Below are 21,768 nucleotides of genomic sequence, written 5' to 3'. Positions count from 1 at the left end.
CCTATTAGTGGGATACAAAACGTAAACCGTTCAGTTCAGCCTCATGGAGTTATGTGCTCCACTGAGTGCATTTCTAGTTTTCAATGCCACTCAAAGAAAATTACATTAATTTATTTACTGTTCGTAATACATGTGCAAGCTCCTCCATCACTTTTAAATGTCTTAACTGCCTCCAGGTTTGGCCTTCCATAAAATGCTGGAAAGTAAAGCACAAATGCAAGTTTTTACACGAATAATAAAATCGACAGTATGTTTATGGGTTTAGCCTAAAGGAGTCCTGTTGATGTAACCAGTCAATGCATGGTGAAGTACGCAATTTATTCAGTTTCTCATCATGTCCTTGCTTGCCACATGAAAATGTATCAATGTTTTCGACAGTTCCTGAGCCGAGAATGCTCTTCCATGCCAGAAGGAACCTCGTCATCGACATAACAGTATCTTTGGTTGTCGTAGTATGCTGATGATGTGAACAGGTGGCATATTGTGCATTCTCAAGTGCACTCATCTCATGATATCCTTGTTCCACTGACAGTGGCCTGTAAAAGTATTCAACTCTGACCAATAATGCCACATTGAGATGAATCAGAATTACTAATTATGTAGAAACAATTTTTTCCAAAATTACATTTTTTATTTCCAACTGAAGAGAACAAACTAAACACTGTTATAGTTAAAGGAGGTTAGATGTCAGTAATACCTGCAAAAAAACATGTGCAAATCAAAATTCACTGGATGCAAAAGTATTCGGGAAATAAGGTCAGTACTTGGTGAAAGAACTTTTGCAGCAATGACTGCTACGAGTCTTTTTGGGTAGATCTCTACCAGGATTTGCACAGTGAGATGATGAAATATTTACCCATTCTTCAATTGAAAATTTCTCTTGTTCTGCCAAGTTTGTTGGGGATTCTCGATGCACCGCAATTTTCACACGTCGCCATAAATGTTCAATTGAGTTCAAGTCAGAACTTTGACTGGGCCACTGAAGAACATTTATTTTTTCTTCTTATTCAGCTACTCCGGTGTGGCTTTAACTTTGTGCTTCAGATAATTGTCCTGCTGAAATGTGAATCTCCTACCGAGTTTAAGTTTCATGGCTGATTCAAGCATTCTCTCTCCATGCTTCTCGCCTCTTCCACACAGACTCAACTCCGACACTTCTTATTCACTTTCATTACTCGATGTTCTTCCCATCTCACAGACTCCTTTCATTTCTTTCTTTTCAGACTTTCTCGCAGCTTTCACATGATGCACATCAGACATCCGGCATGCCTTCTACAAACAATGGTTGTTGCCACGCTGCCTTCCCTTGCACTACGGCATGAGATACCCACAACCATGCAAACCATCAAGGTCGGCCAAACACCATCCAGCATCCCCTAAACAACCATACAACCATCGTGCTGTTGGAGCAGAGGAAGTTGATCAAGAGGGAGTGCGCAGGAGGCAAGTCTCAACTCGCAAGTCATGGGTGATTGCAGCCTCAACTGGGCTGCAAAAGGTGCATAGGGGCACGTAGAAAGACCCCACACTTTATCTCTCACACTCCCAAGTTCTCAACCCCTCTTACCACACCCTTTTCTTCCTTCATGCGTCTGGATCCATTCAATGTCATGATGTTAAGTCATGCGAGGGGAGGTTTATCGTGAAAGGGAACCCATACGAGCTCGTAAATTGACCATATTTCGTGCATTTCCCTCTCCTGATTTTCACACCATTTTCCTGTTTGAATTCTCCAACTACAATTTCTCCTCTCCGAGTGAAGGCTGGTCATTGCCTTGGGTCATTGACGCGATTGTGACACATTCCTCCCGTGACCACCATGACAATTTTCTGTGACTTGTGCCACAGTAGACCTTCTGTCAGTTCGGACCAGACGAGATAGCCTTCGTCGCCTTCGCTCATGGATGAGCCTTGGGCGCCCAACACCCTGTCGCCGGTTTGTGGTTTGTCCCTCCTCGGACCACTGTCGGTAGGTCCTCACCATTGCTGACTGAGAGCATCCCACAAGCCTTGCCGTTTCAGAGATGTTCTGACCCAGTTGTCTGGCCATAACAATTTGGCCCTTGTCAAAGTCGCTCAGGTCTTTACTCCTGCCCATTTCTCCTGCATCCAACACATCAACTTCAAGAACTGACTGTTCTCTTGCTGCCGAATATATCCCACCCCTTGACAGGTGCCATTGTAACAAGATAATCAATGTTATTCACTTCAACTGTCAGTGGTCATAATGTTTTGGCTCATCAGTATGTATGTAGGCTCACCCTGTCACTCTGGAAGGATCAGTTGGGCATCAGCTGTCTTATATTGTCAGCCACTGGAAAGTGATCTAAAATTCTAGTCCTCACCATCAGCCACATCTAGACTGACCACGTTGCAAAGCTGACCACCAAAGCCAGCTGCAGCCAGGGTAGCCTCCCTTATTCCATAAGTCCTTGAAAAATTTAAGCTTCTTGAAGCTTTCAAAAGCTTTCATCCGTGACTCAATGGAGTACTGCTGCCCACAATCGGCTGTCACCTCAGCATCACATGTTTCTCCTGGATTCTCTGCAATTGAAAGCTCTCAAAATAAGGCTAAAGAATAAGGGCAGTTGCTCTCAACCCAGATAAGGCAGTGGCTGCTCCTCCAGTGGTGCTCCCTCTGCTCTCAACCTGTCCAGTATGGAAGTAAACTCACTTTCGAATCAGGTTTCAACGTAGCAGTTCAATCATTTGTTCATGCAAGCATGCATGGAGAGAGAAGCACACAGCTAACTACACAGAATCTCTCTGCCTGGGAGCTGTAGTCAGTTCCTTTAAACACTCAAGCAGGCATGGATGCAGTTACATAGCGCGAGATGATTGAACAAAACAAGATACGTCTGGTGATAAAAACCACTAACAGTGGTACTCAGCCATCGTGAATGAGTGTTAACAGAACTTTGAAGATGGTTTTTGTTAAGGCTACCATGTTCGAGTAACGTAACAGCTACAATCCTCCATTAAAGTGAAACGGACTGGGGGGGGGGGGAGGGACCTGTTGTGGGACATGATGCTCTGAGCCAATGGACAGGCTTTTGGTTAGTCTTGGAATTCAGAATTTGTCGCCTGGTTTCAAGGTGATCTTCGGTTATCTCAGTGAATGAGTTGAGCCTTGAGCTAGGTCAGTGTATCCTATAATAAAACGTTCCTCCAGTTCATTTCTTTCATGTCAAAATACAAATCAGACATTTCGCATCACTCTGCAAAGCCTGTCTGTTCCTTGAGCCATTCGGACAAGAGCCTCCACCTTTTCTCTTAACTACCCGGGGCAGCCTGCACATCCAGAGGGTGTGCGGCCTTTAACATTCCTTTCTCCCCCGACAGTCCATAGCAGGCAGATATGGGTTTTGTCACACAAGGTTAAACAATGGAAAAATACAAACACTTTATATTAGCCATAAAGCAACGTGACACTGTGTATGTATGGTACATGTACAAGTATGAATATGTGCACGTACACTACACAGCGAAAAGTATGTGGACACCTGCTCGTCCAACTTCTCATTCCAAATCATGGGCATTAATATGGAGTTGGTCTCCCCCATTGTTGCTAAAAATCTCCACTCTTCAGGGAAGGCTTTCCACGAGATGTTGGAACATTGCTGTGGAAATATACTTCCATTCAGCCACAAGAGCACTCGTGAGCTTGGGCACTAAATTTGGTCGATTAGGTCGAGCATGCAGTCGGCGTTCCAAATCATTCCAAAGGTGTTCGATGGGATTGAGGTCAGGGCTCTGTGCAGGCCAGTGAAGTTCTTTCCACAACGATCTACACAAACCATTTCTGTATGGACCTCACTTTGTGCATGGGGCATTGTCATGCTGAATCAGGAAAGGGCCTTCCCCAAACTGTTGCCACAAAGTTGGAAGCACAGAATTGTCTGGAATGTCATTGTATGCTGTTGCATTAAGATTTCCCTTCACTGGAACGAAGGGGCCGAGACTGAATCATGAAAAACAGCTCCAGACCATTATTCCTCCTCCACCAAACTTTAGAGTTGGCACAATGCATTTGGATAGGTAGTGTTCTCCTGGCATCCGCCAAACAGATTTGTCTGTTGGACTGTCAGATGGTGAAGCGTGATTCATCACTCCAGAGAACGTGTTTCCACTGCCCCAGAGTCCAATGGCAGTGAGCTTTACACCACTCCAGCCAACGCTTGGCATTGCACATGGTGATCTTAGGCTTGTGTGCGGCTGCTCAGCCATGGAAACCCGTTTCATGAAGCTCTTTATGAACAGTGCTTGTGCTGACATTGCTTCCAGAGACAGTTTGGAACTCAGTAGTGAGTGTTGCAATCGATGACGAGCGATTATTCTTCTGTGCTACGTGCCTCAGCACTCAGTGGTCTTGTTCTATGAGCTTATGTGGCCTACCACTTCACAGCTGCGCTGTTGTTGCTCCTAGACATTTCAACTTCACAATAACGGCACTTACAGTTGACTGGGGCAGCTCGAGCAGGGCAAAAATTTGATGAACTGACTTGTTGGAAAGGTGGCATCCAATGATGGCACCACATTTAAAGTCACTGAGCTCTTCAGTATGGCCCATTCTCCTGCCAATGTTACTCTATGGAATTTGCATGGGTGTGCTTCATTTGAAACACCTGTCAGCAATGGGTGTGGCTGAAATAGCCAAATCCACAAATTTAAAGTGGTGTCCACATACTTTTGGTCATGTAGTGTATGTGCACATGCATATGTGCAAAATTACTTGTACAACAGGAAGCACAAGTTTTTCTTTTTCTTTCCAGAAATTTCCTCCTGATTTAAACCTCATAATCCAGGCTTACTACCCACCTCCTCCCTTTTGTTCCTCTTTTCTCCAATTTATGGAATTGCTCTCTGGTTCAATAATACTGTTCCTTCCAGTGTTGCACTGGGCAGTGAACCACCATCTTCCCCACCCCCCTCCCACCTCCCATATTCTGACCAACAATCTCCTCTCCTTGTAGCAACCCCACAATCTCTTCTCCACTCCCCAACCCTCACTCTCCTCTCCCTGCATCCTCTACCCAAACACACAATCTCCCCTCCCCTCTGCTACACACCCCATCCTTCATCCTTCCATCCCATCCTCTACCCAAACAATCCCACAATGTCCACTCCCTCCTCTACCCATCCTGCAAACTCCCTCCAATTTTCTACAGTTTACTTTTCATATTAGTTTTGAGTGTTTCAACAAATGTACAAACAAAATAAAACTGGAAAGAGCCATCAGATTGCAGACCCTTGCCAGAACTTTTGTGTGGTGTTTGTGTACTGGTGTTTTACGTAATTAAGAAGAGAGAGAATTAGAACTGCCACTTTATAACTGCTGGCAGTGATGACCGGGTACCAAGACGTCCCGCGATGATGCAACTCTGCTTTGATTAGACACCTGACCCTGACATTTTTCATTATGATTCAATTGAATTTAGAATGGGATAAAAATAAATTAAACATAAATCAAATGGAAGACCAAATAGGTACAGTCAGTCCTGCATTGGAATCATCAGAAGAAACCTGAACAAGCAAAAAGGAAAGATGAAGTCATCAGGAGGAACCTGGATAGGATTCACATTGCAGCTGCAACAACTCTCCCCTCAAACCCATCCAGGCACAGCCAAGTCAGCATTTTTCAAGAAACGAATTTTTTTTTTTAAAAAGAACCCAGATTACAAGGATTTACAAGGAGTTAAGGTGCATCAGGAGGCCATTCGGCCCATTATGTCTGCACCACACCAATACCAGATTTAATCAATCTATGGATACCCCATCCCTTCGTGTGCCGCCTTTTGGCTGCTCCACTCGTACTCATTTCGCTGACCTCGAAAGGATGACAGGCTGAATCAACCCCCTGGTGTTAATTCAGCAGCCAAGAGGGCTTGAACCCAGGACCCTAGGATCCCAAGCCACCACCCTAATCATGAATCCAACACCAGGATAAAAAAATTATATAATTCCGGCTGTGTCCGATCAAGTTTAAATTTAAAACATGCATTCTCCATCACGAGATTATAATTTTGAAGTTTTATGTCGATTGATGAAGTGGTTCCAGAGAAAACATTATTTAATGTTGTTCTTCAATCCAATGTGGCTGCCAAACCACGTGACCTATGATGTCATATGTGTGAACCTTTTGTTCCTCATGAATAGGCGGTCATACTTGTAAAGTTTTTCCTCAATCTGTTCAGCCACTTCAGAGAAGAATATTGTTTGAAGGTTATTTTTTTTTTAAACAACATGGCTGGCGAATCACGTGACTGATGGCATCAACATTTTTTCTGTGGACCATTTTATCCGTAGATGACCCTCAATTTTTCAACATTCCACATCTGCAATTATGACGTCATATTGAAGGCACCGATGACGTAATTATTAAAATTTTTTTTTTTTTTTTTAAAACCACACTTATTTCCCATGAGGAGAACTTGCTGGTGCCAAGCTACAATTTTTTCCATGGTGCAGTTTCAGAGATACAGAGGTCCAAGGGTTTTCTGTTTTTCCAACATGACCACCACACCATGTGACCTATGATGTCATAATTATGATTAAAACATTCCACACAAGTCGTCGCACCTATTTCGTCTCAATCCAACAAGCGGTTACGGAGAAAAACACGAAAGTTCTGTGCAGCCAAAGAAACAAAAACAGAAAAACAAACGGACCCAAACGCAATACCCTCTCTTTCGGCAAGGGTAACTAGAGCAAAGTTGATGGTGTGCCATTACAAATCCCCATGCTTCCCACCTAAAGCAAAATTGAAATATGGAAAAAAGTTCTACCAGGAATAACCCAATATAAAATTTTGAGTCAAACACTTTTTTTGCTGTTTTGAGTCATGTGACTTTCAGCCCCCAACCCCCTGGGTCATGAACCAGGGTTAAAATCCCTAAAACATTACACAATTCATGCATCCACCAATTTTTATTTTCAAATATTAAGTTTCATTGAAAAAAAAAAATGTTAAAAGATGTGCTCATAATTGCATTCTTTGGGATTTGATCTCTTGACCCCACCCAGGGAGTGGGACCAAAATGAGACTGCTCTTGCACCTTCCTGCCAATGTGGTGATCACAACTATCAAGTTTGGTGATTTTTTGCACAACCATTATAGGAGGAGATAGTGTGAGGGACTGACAGATGGATAGACAGACTGAGACTGGAGCCGATTGCAATATCCCTCCACATTTTTCTTTCATAAAGCATGGGGATAATTACCCTTTAAGGTAGATGTCACTCATCTTTTCACCAGTGATGCTAGTTTCATCCAGAGTAACATCTGCTACGTTCCAAATGATGCAGCGCAGCTGGAACCTGGTAAAACAGCCCCATAAAAGAGCGTTATATAAATAAGGACAGAAACCTTAAAATTAGAAAAAAAAATTCACGAATCTTACCATTCTTTCAAGAGTTTCTTTTCAAATTTAGTGACTGCAACTGCTAGCAGCAGGTGAGAATTGGCATGATTGAAACACCATATGGATCTAATCATCACGGTCACACAATTTGTTTTGACTGATGAAACCAATGAGCTCGACATCGAGACAAAGGTTATTGCGAATTATGTACCCTCACCTGATCAATTTCAAAAGTGGTTACTAACGTGATTTACTCCACATAGTGTAGTAAAGACATAACAAGGAGAATCATGGTGATAACAGAGTTAAAATAAAAACAACAACCACAATAATTAAAACTTACTTCATTGGTCTGCGAGGAGTGATATCAAAAGGAGGTCCTGGTGGAGCCACAGTCTTCGGAAAGAGGTCCACCCACATCATTAGCCTACCCTGAGGGGTAAAATGCAGAGTTATTGTGGATAGTGGAGTATCAAGAGAAAGCATTTCAACTGATATAGGTGTATACGTCTCAAATACATGACAGTCACCACTGTGTGCATGTTTTATCAAATCAAACTTTCATTGTTGGTTGAGCTACTGGTCAAACGTTTTAGAACACTCCCATTTTACAGCTTTTACTGACATTTAAGCAGTTGAAGTCCATTGAATAACCTGAAATGGTACAAAGCCAAGCGGAAAACTGCCAGAGGTTAAAAAAAAGTTTAGGTTACCAAAAACTGAAAAATAATGTAAATTTCAGAGTTGTTAAAAAAGGCCCTTTTCGGAGAACAAGTAATGGGTTAGTGACTGCAGCTGTTCTGCAGCAAGGGAAGTAAATAAAACCTTGAAAGTTGATGCAAACAATTCCTACAGGTGTCCCAACTTTTGTTGATTAGTTCCAACCACTCTGTCTGTATTAAAGCAGTGTTGGAACAGACCGTGTTGCTACACCCTCTGAAGCATGATTTGGACAATATTGCACTGCAGGAAGGAGTATATTGCTATCATAATGGTGAGAAAAAGACAATCAACAAAGGAAGACAGACAGACCATTATAACCCTCCAAACCATTAGTCTTTCCTTTGGAGAAATTACAAAGGAGGCCAAGGTGTCAGTTTCCTACACCATCAAAAGGCACTTGGAAACTGGAGGAAACTCTGACAGACCCAAAGCCACAACACAATCAGAAGACAAGTTTCCGAGAGTCAACAGCTTGCATGATAGATGGCTCACAGGACAGCAGCTTCAAGCACAGCTTAACACTGGTCGAAGTAAGGAAGTCTCATTTTCAACTGTGAAGAGAAGACTTCGAGCTGTAGGTTTGACAGGTCGAGTGGCAGTAAGAAAGCCATTGTTAAGATGGCAAAATAAGAAAAAGAGGCTTGCCTAGGCCATGAAGCACCACCAGTGGACTACTGAAAACTGGAAGGTCTCATGGACCGATTAATCAAAATTCAAAATATTCGGTTCATCATGCAGGGTTTTTGTACACCGTTGTGTAGGCGAAATGATGGTTCGTCAGTGTGAAACCTACTGTCAAACATGGACGAGGAAGCGTGATGATCTGGGGCTCTTTTGCTGGATCCAGAGTCGGTGACTTGCACAGAGTGACTGGCATCCTGAACAAAAAGTGCTCCAACAGCATTTTGCAGTGTCATGCAATACCCTCTGGTCTACACCTAGTTGGTCAGGTGTTCATCCGACAGCAAGATAACGACCCAAAATATACCTCCAGCCTATGTCAGAACGACCTTAGAAGAAAAGAACAAGACGGTAGGCTTCAAATAATGGAACGGCCAGCACAGCCTCCAGACTTAAACCGCATCGAGCTGGTTTGGGATTAACTGGACAGAAGGGTGAAAGCAAGCAACCCACAAGTGCAACACATTTGTGGGAATTTCTGCAACAGTGTTGGGAAGAACTTTCCGAAAAATATTTGATTTCTATTGCCAAAAGAATGCCACGAGTATGTTCGGCTGTTATAGCTGCAAAAGGTGGCTAGTTTGAAGAGTCAAAAATTTAGATTAAATTATGTTCAGCAAAACGATTCAATGATTCATTTTTTTTTTTATCTGCAATCGTTTATCTGTTCTACGCTTTAATTTCAGGGTACATTGAAATATTAAACTGATTAAATTTCAGTAAAAACTGGAAAAATGGGGGTGTTTTGAAACTTACGACCAGTGGTGTATATATATGGTCCCCGAGGAAAAATTCCGTGTTCGGAGGCTGCTACAGCGTAACGGGATTTGTCGAGAAGTGTTGGGTTTTGGTATAGCAGGTCACACACATATATATATATATATATATATATATATATATATATATATATATATATATATATATATATATATATATATATATATATATATATATATATATATATATATATATATATATATATATATATACTAGAAGGGTGTGCTTACACATTGTATAAGGATATGAACCGAATTTCCGCATTGTCTCAGGTCACTAACCTGAATTCGATTTTTCATTTATTTATTTTCCTTTTTCAAAATGTATTTGTATTTTCATATCTGAATGTTGTGGGATGATGCTGCAATTTTTCCCAGTGTGTCGGCTTCAATGTAATTACCGTGCTTCCCCATTGTCACAATTTTTTTTCTGTTGAATAGGTCGTTGTGAAATCATTCCATGGCTGTTCCTCCAATTCCATATTGTGAAAGTTTGTGCAAAATAATCTTATGATCAATTTTATCAAACACCTTAGAGAAGTCTTAGAAAACACCAACTGTGTTTGCAAATTGATCAATTGCTTGTGTCACTGTCTCGTAATATTAATAAACGAGTCGTGCGTAGTGTTTTTTATTTTATTTTCGAAAACCATATTGTGAATTACAAAACCATTCGATCGCTTCATAATTTTTACCGTTGAAAACAGTTCAATAATGAAATTGGATGATAATTGACAGTCTTTTGGGTCACCATTCTTAAATTGGTTTAAATTTTTCATTTTTTCAGATACTACACCATTACATAGAGACAAGTTTATTGTACATACTTGGGGGTTGCATAATTTCAGGTCAAACAATTTTTAAGAGGACATTACTTCTTCCATAATTTCCTGCACTTTTTTTAATTTTAATTTTTTTCAACTTTCTACAATATCTTTTGTCATTGATCATAGTCAGAAACCAAAAAGTTGTTTGGTCTGGAAAATCTCTCTGCCTTATTTATTTCTTCACGATGTTTTTGCATTCCTTTTTCAACATATTAATTTCTTTCTCTGTATCCTTTATTAGCCCCCGGTGGACTGAGTCCAGGGGCTTACAGATTTGGTCTCGGTTTTCGTGGCCATGAGCATGTGCATCTGCAACCGTATCTCGGACAGGTATAGACCGGTTCTATTCGTACTTAACAGAAAGACAACAAATGATGTTGTACATATGCACATCATTTTGTTTCACGATGCGATCAAAGATGGCTGACCGGTGACCATTTTAGTTGTAAAAAAAAAACCCCAAAAAACCCAGTGTCGAATATGTCCTCAACCATTTCTCAGACATGCATTTACCAATATTGTTCAAACTTGGCATGCAGATTATGCATGATGGTTTACATATGCTTGTCAATTTTTTTGGTCATCAGATCCACGATGGCCGACTGGCAGCCATTTTAATTCTGGTCTTTCCACCTGGCATTTTCTGATGATTACGGTACAAACTTGCTTTCTAATCGGTGACAATGCCAGAGCCCCTGTGAAGCAATCTCAGCACTGTCGGTCTGGTGGTGGGTTTGATGGAGTTCCAACCAAATCAGAATTGAATACGTTGTGAAACAAAATGTACAAGCTCCAATATGGGCCATATGTTCTTTAAAATAATAAAAGGTCTGAAAAGCAATGCTCCTCAATACTGAAACATTAAGTATTAGCTCAATATATGGACAAGAAAGAAAAAGAAAGTTCAAAGCACAAAATATTTCAATAACAAAATGATTAACTTTTCCACATTTTTTTATTTATTTAAATTACCTGTTCAATGTTAGGCTGCAGTTTACTGAAGAGACTGCGCGTTTCCACATGCTCAGGTACAAAGCCCATGGTGCGGAGAACATGCAATGCAAGGCGCTCTTTCACGGGGCCGAGGTGGCAGTTCTTCGGCTGGGCAGCACCTACTCAAGACAAGTGGTTATACAGTCCACTCTTTAAACTTTTCCATGACACACCAAATCTCATCCATTATCTAACTTGATTTGTGCTTTGCATTTTAACATTCATATCTCTCATGTGGCCTGTTGCTTGGAGAAGTCTTTTTGATTTCTTAAGATACACAACCATAAGTTCAAGTATCAGATCTAAGATTGCTTGGGCGTTTCAGTCATACCTTATTTTGGCTACTTGCAAGGATGTGCATTTTGAAAAATACATTTAAACAATTCACGAAAGCTAAAGAAAAGGAGCATCATCTAGTATTTGCTTGGCGAGGAAATACCTTAGTCAAGATAAAAAAGATTCTTTCATTTTATTGAGCTTTAATTTATCATTATATTTGTCACAAGCTTAGCATATTCCATAAAAACTGAAGCACCATTTTAAAGAAATTTGCTCAATATAAAGTATACAGATTCCTGAAGCCTTGTTTAAAATTGTGGGTGAAAACAAACACTGAGCCAAGGTACAAATCGTTTTTTCACCTATGTTTTGTTTGGAAAAGGAGTAAAATCAAACATTAAGGGCATGTAAGCAAAAACAATGATTCCATATGTTCAATTTCCTTTGTGAGTAAAAGACAGGGTGGATTATTTTTGCAAATCAATGCAAGCTATTCTCCAATACACACTTTTTCATCATTTTCATTTCAAGATACTTCAAAGTTTTGACAAGATACTTCAAAGTTTTGACAAGATAGATACTTCAAATTTCAAGATAAAAGAGCTCCTTCCAATCATCAACAAGGTCATGGAATCCATCATCACAGTCGATATGAAATCCTTCCTTTTCTCCAAAACCTCATCTCTGATCACCAATTTGGTTTCAGACCAGGTCACTCCAACTTTGACATGCTGCCTTTACTCACCCAACAATGGATGGAGGAACTCATTGTCAGACATGAGATCAGGGCCGTCTCTCTGGACACATCTTGTGCCTTTGACACAGTCTGCCATCCTGCCTTGCTCTCCAAACTGTCTGCATATGGAATCCAAGGCGTTACTCCACTCTTGCATTACCGACTTCCTCGACTTCTACAATCAACATGTGACACTCAACAGAATCCTTTAATATAATCTCAATGTCATGGCTGAAGTGCCCCCCAAGGCAGTGTTCTGGGCCAGGTCGTATTCCTGATCTTCACCAATGATCGCTCTGATGCTTTGGAAAATCCTCTATCCATTTGCTGACGACTCCACCCTGTGCTGTGACATCCCTTTTCATTCAGACAGACAGGCTACAGTCTCTTCCATCTTTTCAGACCTTGAAAAATGTCTATCAATCCTTACAAATCTCACTCACACAATCTTGGTGAAAGGACCATGTGGCAAACCCTCCTCTCTACTTTCTTGGCAGTCCTCTTGAGGAAGTTATCAATCAAACTCTTTGGTCTCACTCTCAACCATGACCTTTTTTTGGGCAACCAACATTTCAAAGTTGGCCTCCCATGCCAGCTGCTGACTGAGCATCCTCCATCGCTCAAAATCCTTCCACGGCACACCTGAAATTCTACACACCTACAGGGTCTTCATCCACAAGATAGAGTACTGCTCTCCCCTCTGGGCTGGCTCCCCTTTCTCACATCCTGCTCTTCTTGATGCCCTGGTCAACAGGTCAACAGGTCAACAGCTTGGAGTTTCCTTCTGGGTCAATCTTCTCCACCCCATGCATGTGTGTTTTGTGTCCTGCTTTTGTCTGTTACCTCCTGAACCATTCAGTGTACTCGCTCTTCCACATGCCTCGACTACCTCTATACATAAAAACAAACCAAAAAAAATATTTTTGAGACCAGAAGTGAAATGATGTTAACGAGTTTCTCTCCCCCCCCCCTTTACCCCCAAACCCACTTTTTTCCTCTCCCAACCTCAGCATCTCCAAAATGACCAAGGCTCAACAATAAACTTGGATTACACAAAGCATCAACATAAGAATGACAGTAAAAAATTATGAGAATGAAGTGTGAAGTATGAGTAACATCAATTTTCATATGTCGTGCTTTTCAGCTCATTGTGCTCTGAGTATTCTTCAATTGCAAGATTCATAAGCATGATAGTACCACATATTTGCTTGGCATTGTATTACAACACTGGCCAGACGTTTTTGCAAACAAAGTAAAAATAAATAAATCAATAAAATTAAATTAAATTAAGAGTCATGATGAACGTGTGATTCATCTCACTTCAACAGCAATTCGAGACTCGAGAACAAAGAAGCACGAGCAATGCAGCGGCGTTGGCATCATGACATAGAATAGCATTACCAATGTCGTGGATGTTGTAGTTGGTATTCCGAACCACGAGATCATCTCCGTCATAGCGAGGAGCTGGCCAACCCTTGACAGATGCAATTCGGTTCAAGAGGAAGCTTGGCAATACCTGGTCTCTCCACTGGTTTGGGCCGGACCTGAAACAATCGTCATCTAGTTTTCTACACGCACAGGCACTAGGATTGCTTAGTAAGCAGAATGCTTGCCTCCGCGATATCCATTCGGATTCGATAAATGGCCCAATTGGATATAAATAAAGCGGCACTGATTAATCGCCAGCAAGAGGTGCTGAAAATTTTTCTTTTTGCACTTACTATTTTGGTATTCAAGACAACAGACTCTTGAAGATAGTTCAACAGGTGACAAAGGCAGAATGAATGAATGGAGGTGAGAAATCGGTTTAGATTTTGGGAGGGTACCAAGGAAACGGTTTCTGGAAGAACACAGGTGAGTTCGAGGGGAAGAGGTTGGGCAGAAGAGAGAGGAGTGGCAAAAATAGATTGGAGTTGGAAAATTACTGCACAATCACAAACCTGGGGGAGGGGGTTGGGGTTTGAAGGACTATGCGGCAAAGAGTGGAGTTGTCTGTGAAGTGTTATGATGGAGCATTCCAATAATGTTGAGAGATTTTGATTCAAATGTCCAAGATTGATAAGTATGAAGTGAAGGCATCAGCCCGTATGGGGGGAGGGGGGACATGATTTGGCTGTGAGAATCAGATTTACAAGGAAGGAAAATGGATGGAATCAACAAAACATTGCTCAAAGTGTGCTAAGCACAATGGGAAGCAAACAGAAGCCAACGTTTCAGTGAATAACCCTTTGTCAGAGGAAACGTGAAGGGGTGAAAGAAGATGAGAAGTGAAAGAGGAAATTAAAAAAAAAAAAAAAAAAAAAAAAAAACAACAAGGCAAATAAAAAAGTGATAAAATAAAAGCAGAAAACCAGCAGTAAAAGGTTGAAAAGTTCCAAATACAGTCAGTCCATGCGAATAAATAGGTTGGCAGGACAGCCGAGAGATACGCACACTTGTCTGTAACCTGTCTACCCTGGGTGCGATTCCCGAACCAGCTATAAATCATCATCTTAGTGTTTCACAGGCAGGGTGATTCGTCAACATGTGTACCGTGCCTCAGATGGACGATAAATTGGCATCCCCCATGTGGCAGCATTAGATGACGCACAATAAAGTCTTCACAGGGTCCTTCAAGAAGAGTGGGTGAGCTCTCACTGGCACCCTGGCCAAATTCCAAATTCCTGCCAGAAATACTGCTGGGAAGGCAATGGTAAACCACCCAGCATGATCCTTGCTCAGGAATGCTGCTTCGGCAGCACGGACGCTCTGCGATGATTGTGGTACATCAGAGAGATGTGAACTGAAAGTGCTCGTTAATGCTGTAGGATGCCAACTTGGGGATCCTGAAGACTGGGCTTTGTTCTTTAGGCTTTCAACTGTCCATGGCACTGAGATTACGAAGGATACCAGAGACTGCAGTGTGGCCGAACAAATGTCTGGGACAATTGAAGTGTCGAGCAACTGGCTTGGAGAGATCTCCGATGTCAGTTCATACATCGAGCAGGTTTTTTAGACATGCAAGGCAAGTCCTCAGAAATGATGCAACCAGCAGTCACACTTGCCTATGCAAGTAATAGTAGCAGACCCTTCATTTAATATAATGTAGAGATATACCTCTTTGAAGTGTCAGCAAAAAAGAATCCAAATATATTACCTGTGCATTTGTCATCATAAATGGCGACAATACCGAGGAGTAATGTCAATGCTTTACACACAGGAGGACACACTGCAATTCAACTGAATACATTTGAAAATAAATCTTTTTTTTCCCCCCAAATTTGATGCAACCCCAGAAGGATGTGCATCAAGTTGGGAGAAATAAACATCTCACTCGTAGTAATTTTGAGGCAGGCCACAGCGTGCACCGTAGAGACTGAGATAGCGATTCTCCAGGTCGATCTTCGTCTCGCCAATCTTGTCATCCTTTAACACCATGTCATGGTCATAGAGACGAACCTCCAAGTCTTTCTCAAGTGGGAGAGTGCAGGTCAACTCGAACATCCTGCACATGACGTGGCGACATCATGTGAAACGTGATTGTGTGAATCATGTTTCATTTTAGATTTACTTTTAAAAAGGCACAATGAGAATATTATCTTCAAGGCTCATCAAAAGTAAAACAGCAAGTTTTCTAAAGCTGGTCGTAACACCGAGGTGACAAATCGGACAACTGCGAATCTTGGTTGGTTCACTTCAGTTACTGGGGCTCAGTTAAAGAGTCACCATGTGCCTGATTTTGTTTTTTCCTCCAACAGCTTAATCTCAGATCAACTCATATTTAGACGAGGTCATTCTACCTCGGACAAGCTGCTTTTGCTCCCCCAACAACTGATGGAGGCCCTCAATGTCAGACTCAATATCAGGGCCACCTCTCGAGACGAACCTCGAGCATTTGATAGTCTGGCATCCTGCTGCCTAACTCACCAAACTTTCTGCTAATGGCATCCAAGGGCAACTCCATACATGGCTTACTGACGTCGATTCTCAGAGCCGATGTGTGGCTTTCAACGAGGTCTTCAAATGTCCTCTCCCTGTTAAGGCTGGAGTGCCCCCCAAGAGAGTGTTCTGGGCCCAGTCCTGTTTCTGATCTTCATCAATGTTATCTCTGACTGGAAAATCCTCTTTATCTATTTGCCGATTGTTCCACCCTCCGCCGTGGCATCGCTCATCCTTCAGATAGGAAGGCAGCAGCCTCTTCCATCTCTGCAGACCTTGATAAAATCATGAGCTGGTCAAACACATCATTCAATCATGACAAATCTCTCGCTATCACAAAAAACTGTCTGGCAAATCTTCCCATCCACTTTATTGACAATGCCATTGAAGAAGTTCAGTGACTAAACCTTCTGGGCATCACTATCAGCCGGGATCTTTTCTGAGCAAACCCAGTTCTACGTTGACCTCGAAAACCAGTCACCGACTGGGCATCCTTTGTCATGCAAAGTCTTTCCTTGGTACATCTGAAGTCTTATCCATCTTCTTCCAAAGCTTGGAATACTACTCTCCCCCTTTGCTGGTGCAACTGCCTCACACCTTGCTCAGATTGATGGCACGGAAACCATGGCGTTAAAGATCAGTTGAATCTCCCGTGATGAAGTCCATGAATCTCCCGTCCATGGGCCTATCACTTTCACATCACAGACAGATCGGTGGTCTGTCTTTTGCCAACTACTTTCTGGTCTTGTTCCCCCTACTCTCTCCCTCTCTGTGCTCTGCCCCCTCCCCACCCCCTTGGATCTGCAGGTTATATATGGTCTGCCAGCAACCCCCTTCTGGTGAAACTCCCAAAATCCAGAATCACTGCTCATCTACACTCAATTCCTCTTTTTCCCCTTTTACGAAACCAACTTCCACATTCTCTTCAATCTCATTCTTCATTCCAGGTCTTCAAGAAAGCTGTTCACCACCACCTCAGATCACCCCCCCCCCACCCAAAACCATCATATTTTATATCCCCATTAACTCCATCCCAATCCCCCCGCACCACAACTCTTTCTAAGTTTCCAGTTTTTCTTCCTTGAGAGCTAACTTCTGTGTCCATCTTGTCCAACTTGGGTCCTCCCCTCCCCCCCCCCCCCATCCTGTATTTCTCCAAGTTTCTTTCCATTTCGTTCCTCAACCCTGCTTCTGGTGCATTTCCCCCTCTCTTTCTACTGTTCCCTTTGTTCTGTTACGTCCTGATACATATGTTCTCGCCTCTCCATGAGGCTCGACTTTGGAGACAAAAAGTTTTCACCTCAATCATATGCACATCACATTGAACGTTTGAGAATAACCTCAAGTGCCCCAGTCACCAAGAAATCAGTGCAGAGGAGGAAAGTATTTTTGTACGACACATCTATTTGTCCTTAAGGGTCCCCAGATCGCTGGAAAAAATTCACATGTAGAGCAACGCTGTGATCATTTTCTAATCCTCAAGGTTCAATGTATTTCAAGGACCGAGATGATAGCCGAGATACATGTACATTCACCTCGGAGCTCTCAAACATGGATTTGAATCTCGATCCAGCTTTCAACTGTCATCCTGGATTACCGATCATACCATATGCTTGATGATGGATGTTAAAGATCAGTGTCCTTCACCAAGGGTAGGCGATTTGTTGTCAACGCTCTAGCAACATTCCAAATTCCTGCTCAAACCTGCAAGGGGGGCACTGCCTCAATGGCACAGCTGAGCTCCCAGCAAATGATGCTACATGCAGCCAAGTGCTGCTTTAGAAAAAAGAAGAAGAATTTTACTCTCAGAGCAGAGACAGTTCCGCGACATCTGGTTTTGAACAACTGAGCACATTTCCCACATGAACATTTGCATTCAAACATCTCTTGAAATTATATGCACATATATTAATGTCAAATTAAGTTACATCGTTATTGGTTGATCAACAAAGACAACAATAAACTACTTATTTTTTACCCTTGCATGCACTCTTTAAGAGTACGCAGTACCGTGATGGCATTCAATGCAGGTAACGTACATTTAGTGCAGACTTTTTGTAAACGACCATTTCAAAAAGGAATTCTTACCTGCCAAAAACTGGATTCAGTGTGTTGGGCTTGTAATTATCAGAATCATCGACCCTCTGCTTCCCCAATTTTATCTTGATGTAAGGATCACACTGTGCAAAGTGAAACACATGGCATGTGCATGATGACACATGGAAGACTTTTCTCTGACCATCTTATCACAAATGCAATTGGTATCACTCATTCGAAGTGTAAAAACGTTTTGGGGCCCTCGACAGGTGAGATTTCAAAACTGCTCATTTTTCACCATTATTGGTGTATATATATATATATATATATGTATATATATATACGTATATATATATATATATATATATATATATATATATATATATATATATATATATATATATATATATATATATATATATATATATATATATATATATATATATATATATATATATATATATATATATATATATATATATATATATATATATATATATATATATATATATATATATATATATATATATATATATATATATATATATATATATATATATATATATATATATATATATATATATATATATATATATATATATATGTATATATATATATATATATATATATATATATATATATATATATATATATGTATATATATGTATATATATATATATATATATATATATATATATATATATATATATATATATATATATATATATATATATATATATATATATATATATATATATATATATATATATGACTTGCCATTGGAATTTTGATTTGGAGTTTTGACCTGATTCTCAAGTCAAGTGTAATGTGTATAGTAAGCAGGAAATATGATTATATGTCAATGTACTGGATGGCTTCACACGAGGAAATATTGACTCGGGAAAAGCAATTGTTCTCCCCAACGAGCCTGTGCCGCAAGCCATCCCATCGATGCGGATATCATTTCGACCTCAAAATGCTCCACAACAATGCGATTAATCTTGATGGGTGTGCAATATGTGATCGTTAACAGGTGGTTTGTGGGGGTGGGGGGGGAGAGCGGTGAAGAGTTGGGTGGGGCCAAGTCAGAGGGGCAAACAAAGAGGGAAGTTCAAAAAAGTAACCTGTCCTTGGGGGGGGGGGCAGGGTCAGAGCACAAGGTAGTTTTCAAGTTTAAAAATATTTATCATCAATTCAGGTAGAAATAGTGCCAGGGCATCGCCGTGCACCACTAACCAAAACGACCAATGTCCTATGGTCACCCAGACTTTCTCAATTTCGCTTGGACACCGGCACATGACAGCATGATTGCTTCCCCCATTGGCAAAATAGCTACCAATTTAAATGATACCGATTTGCCTTTCATAAGTTAAGGGGTACCATAAATGCAAGGTTGCAAAAAACAAAATATCCTTTGAGGAAACCCAAAAGCCAGCATCCAACATGTTCTGTGGTGGAATGATTTGGGAATATGACAAGGCACACAGTATCTCCATCTTATTTACATCCACCCACATAGATTTTTAAGTCCACCGACTGTCATCAGAAAGAAACTACATTCGATGAATAGAGCCGAAAACATGACCTGGGATGAAATATTACAGCAAAAGGTAAAAACATGTAATTTTTTTGGACGATGGAACGAAAGGTTGTACCTTGCCATTGGGATCCTTTGGTTGCAAGTTCATGCCTTGAATAACATAAACACGCACAATGCACTCCTGGAGACCCACATCCGGCAAGTGTTTGAACTGCAAAGGTGGCATGGGAAAGGTGGGATCTTCTGGCAATGTATAGATCCTGAATGAACCCTGAGGAAGTGACACACAAATATATTGTTAGTTTGTCTGGGTAGAGGGGGGTGGGGTGGGGGTGAGAGATTCCCATAGAGCAGATAGGAATGTATAGAGCAGCATAGTGCGTGTGTGTGACTAGAAAGCCATTTAGATGTGTAAGCAGGGAAACATTAGCTTAAGAACTGTCTTGTTTACATGTGCACCATTCAGGGGTGGTGCAAGGTAATAATTGGGAAGGGATGATGGGAAAGGAAATCGTGTGGATAACCACTACCAGTGTGGGGGGGTGGCGGAGTGGGGGAGGGAGGGACTGGGACACTTGGCAGGAAAGGGGGGGAGGTGGAGCTATGAATGTCCCCCGAGGGACAGAGCGATGGATTGCCTGGGATGGGCAGAGCATTGCTGAGAGAGAAAGGAAAGGGAGGAGCAAAACAGGCAGTTGGTTAGGGAGTTGGAGACAACAGTGATAAGCCTGATATATGTAATATATATATATATATATATATATATATATATATATATATATATATATATATATATATATATATATATATATATATATATATATATATATATATATATATATATATATATATATATATATATGAAGCCTGAGAAGAGCAATACATGTGGTGAAATATGCGTTGTGGATTTATTACATAGATGGATCCCCCCCCACCCCCCACCCCACCTTTCCTTGTTGTGTTTCTAAGCAGATCAAGAATGATACACACCCACAATTGCTGGAGCCAATTGGGTGGTGGGTGCAAATTATGCCAGACTACGATCCCATCCCTTTGATAAAGACCCAGTCACACCTTGACGTTTTAGCCAGCTTATGTTGATTTTTGGAAAATTTGTGTAAAACGCTGGTACACGTCGAATACGTTATGGGTACGTTTTGTATACGTTAAGACCACGCTGAAAAACACTTCCATAAGTGGTAGTACGTTGGCTTTAAACGTTGAACTTTTGGGTTTTCCTCGAATTTTTTCATGCTTGTAATTTTACGACGTATGCCGGCGTACGACTCACACGTTCCACTACGCTGGCCATAAGTTGTAGGCACGTTATGCGATCGTTGAAACACGTTACTTGTAAGTTACTCATAAGTCGAAACACGTCGAGGTAATGTTTAGCGTACCCGAAACTTATTTCTAACCTACGAGTAACGTTTTGTAAGCACGCTACACAAACGTTGTTCACACTTTGCAACACGTTACTTGAAAGTACTACTACTACTACTACTACTACTACCACCACTAACATCGACATCACTAAATTCTCTCGAACTACTACTGCTACTTCTACTACTAATACTAATACTACTAACAGTGACAACACTAAATTCTCTCGAACTACTACTACTACCAACATCGACATCACTAAATTCTCTCGATCTACTACTTCTACCACTGCTAATAACATCGACATCACTAAATTCTCTCGAACTACTACTACTACTACTACCAACATCGACAACACTAAATTCTCTCGAACTACTACTGCTACTACTAATACGAATAATACTACTACTGCTAACATTGACAACACTAAATTCTCTCGAACTACTACTACTACCAACATCGACATCACTAAATTCTCTCGAACTACTACTACTGCTACTACTACGAACATCGA

General features: G+C 41.1%; 1 protein-coding gene across 2 annotated transcripts in view; it reads right to left on the bottom strand.

Moving 5' to 3' along the window:
- Nucleotides 1-21,768, bottom strand: part of LOC147034975 (myoferlin-like) — a 203,964-nt gene that overhangs the window by 16,717 nt on the left and 165,479 nt on the right. For both annotated transcript variants that reach the window (XM_085891800.1, XM_085891808.1), the window contains exons 42-48: nucleotides 19,987-20,142; nucleotides 18,383-18,474; nucleotides 15,690-15,860; nucleotides 13,778-13,920; nucleotides 11,341-11,480; nucleotides 7,705-7,793; nucleotides 7,222-7,317 (exon numbers count right to left, since the gene is read on the bottom strand). In XM_085891800.1, coding sequence (XP_085747926.1) covers nucleotides 7,222-7,317; nucleotides 7,705-7,793; nucleotides 11,341-11,480; nucleotides 13,778-13,920; nucleotides 15,690-15,860; nucleotides 18,383-18,474; nucleotides 19,987-20,142 — 887 coding nt within the window. The remainder of the gene's footprint in view (nucleotides 1-7,221; nucleotides 7,318-7,704; nucleotides 7,794-11,340; nucleotides 11,481-13,777; nucleotides 13,921-15,689; nucleotides 15,861-18,382; nucleotides 18,475-19,986; nucleotides 20,143-21,768) is intronic.

The sequence above is a fragment of the Eptatretus burgeri genome, chromosome 1 (genome assembly GCF_056783735.1).
Source record: "Eptatretus burgeri isolate ZD-2024b chromosome 1, Ebu_testis_v1, whole genome shotgun sequence".
NCBI lineage: Eukaryota > Metazoa > Chordata > Myxini > Myxiniformes > Myxinidae > Eptatretus > Eptatretus burgeri.
The sequence above is the reverse complement of the archived record's forward strand: the minus strand, read 5'-3'. Positions and strand labels throughout refer to the sequence as shown.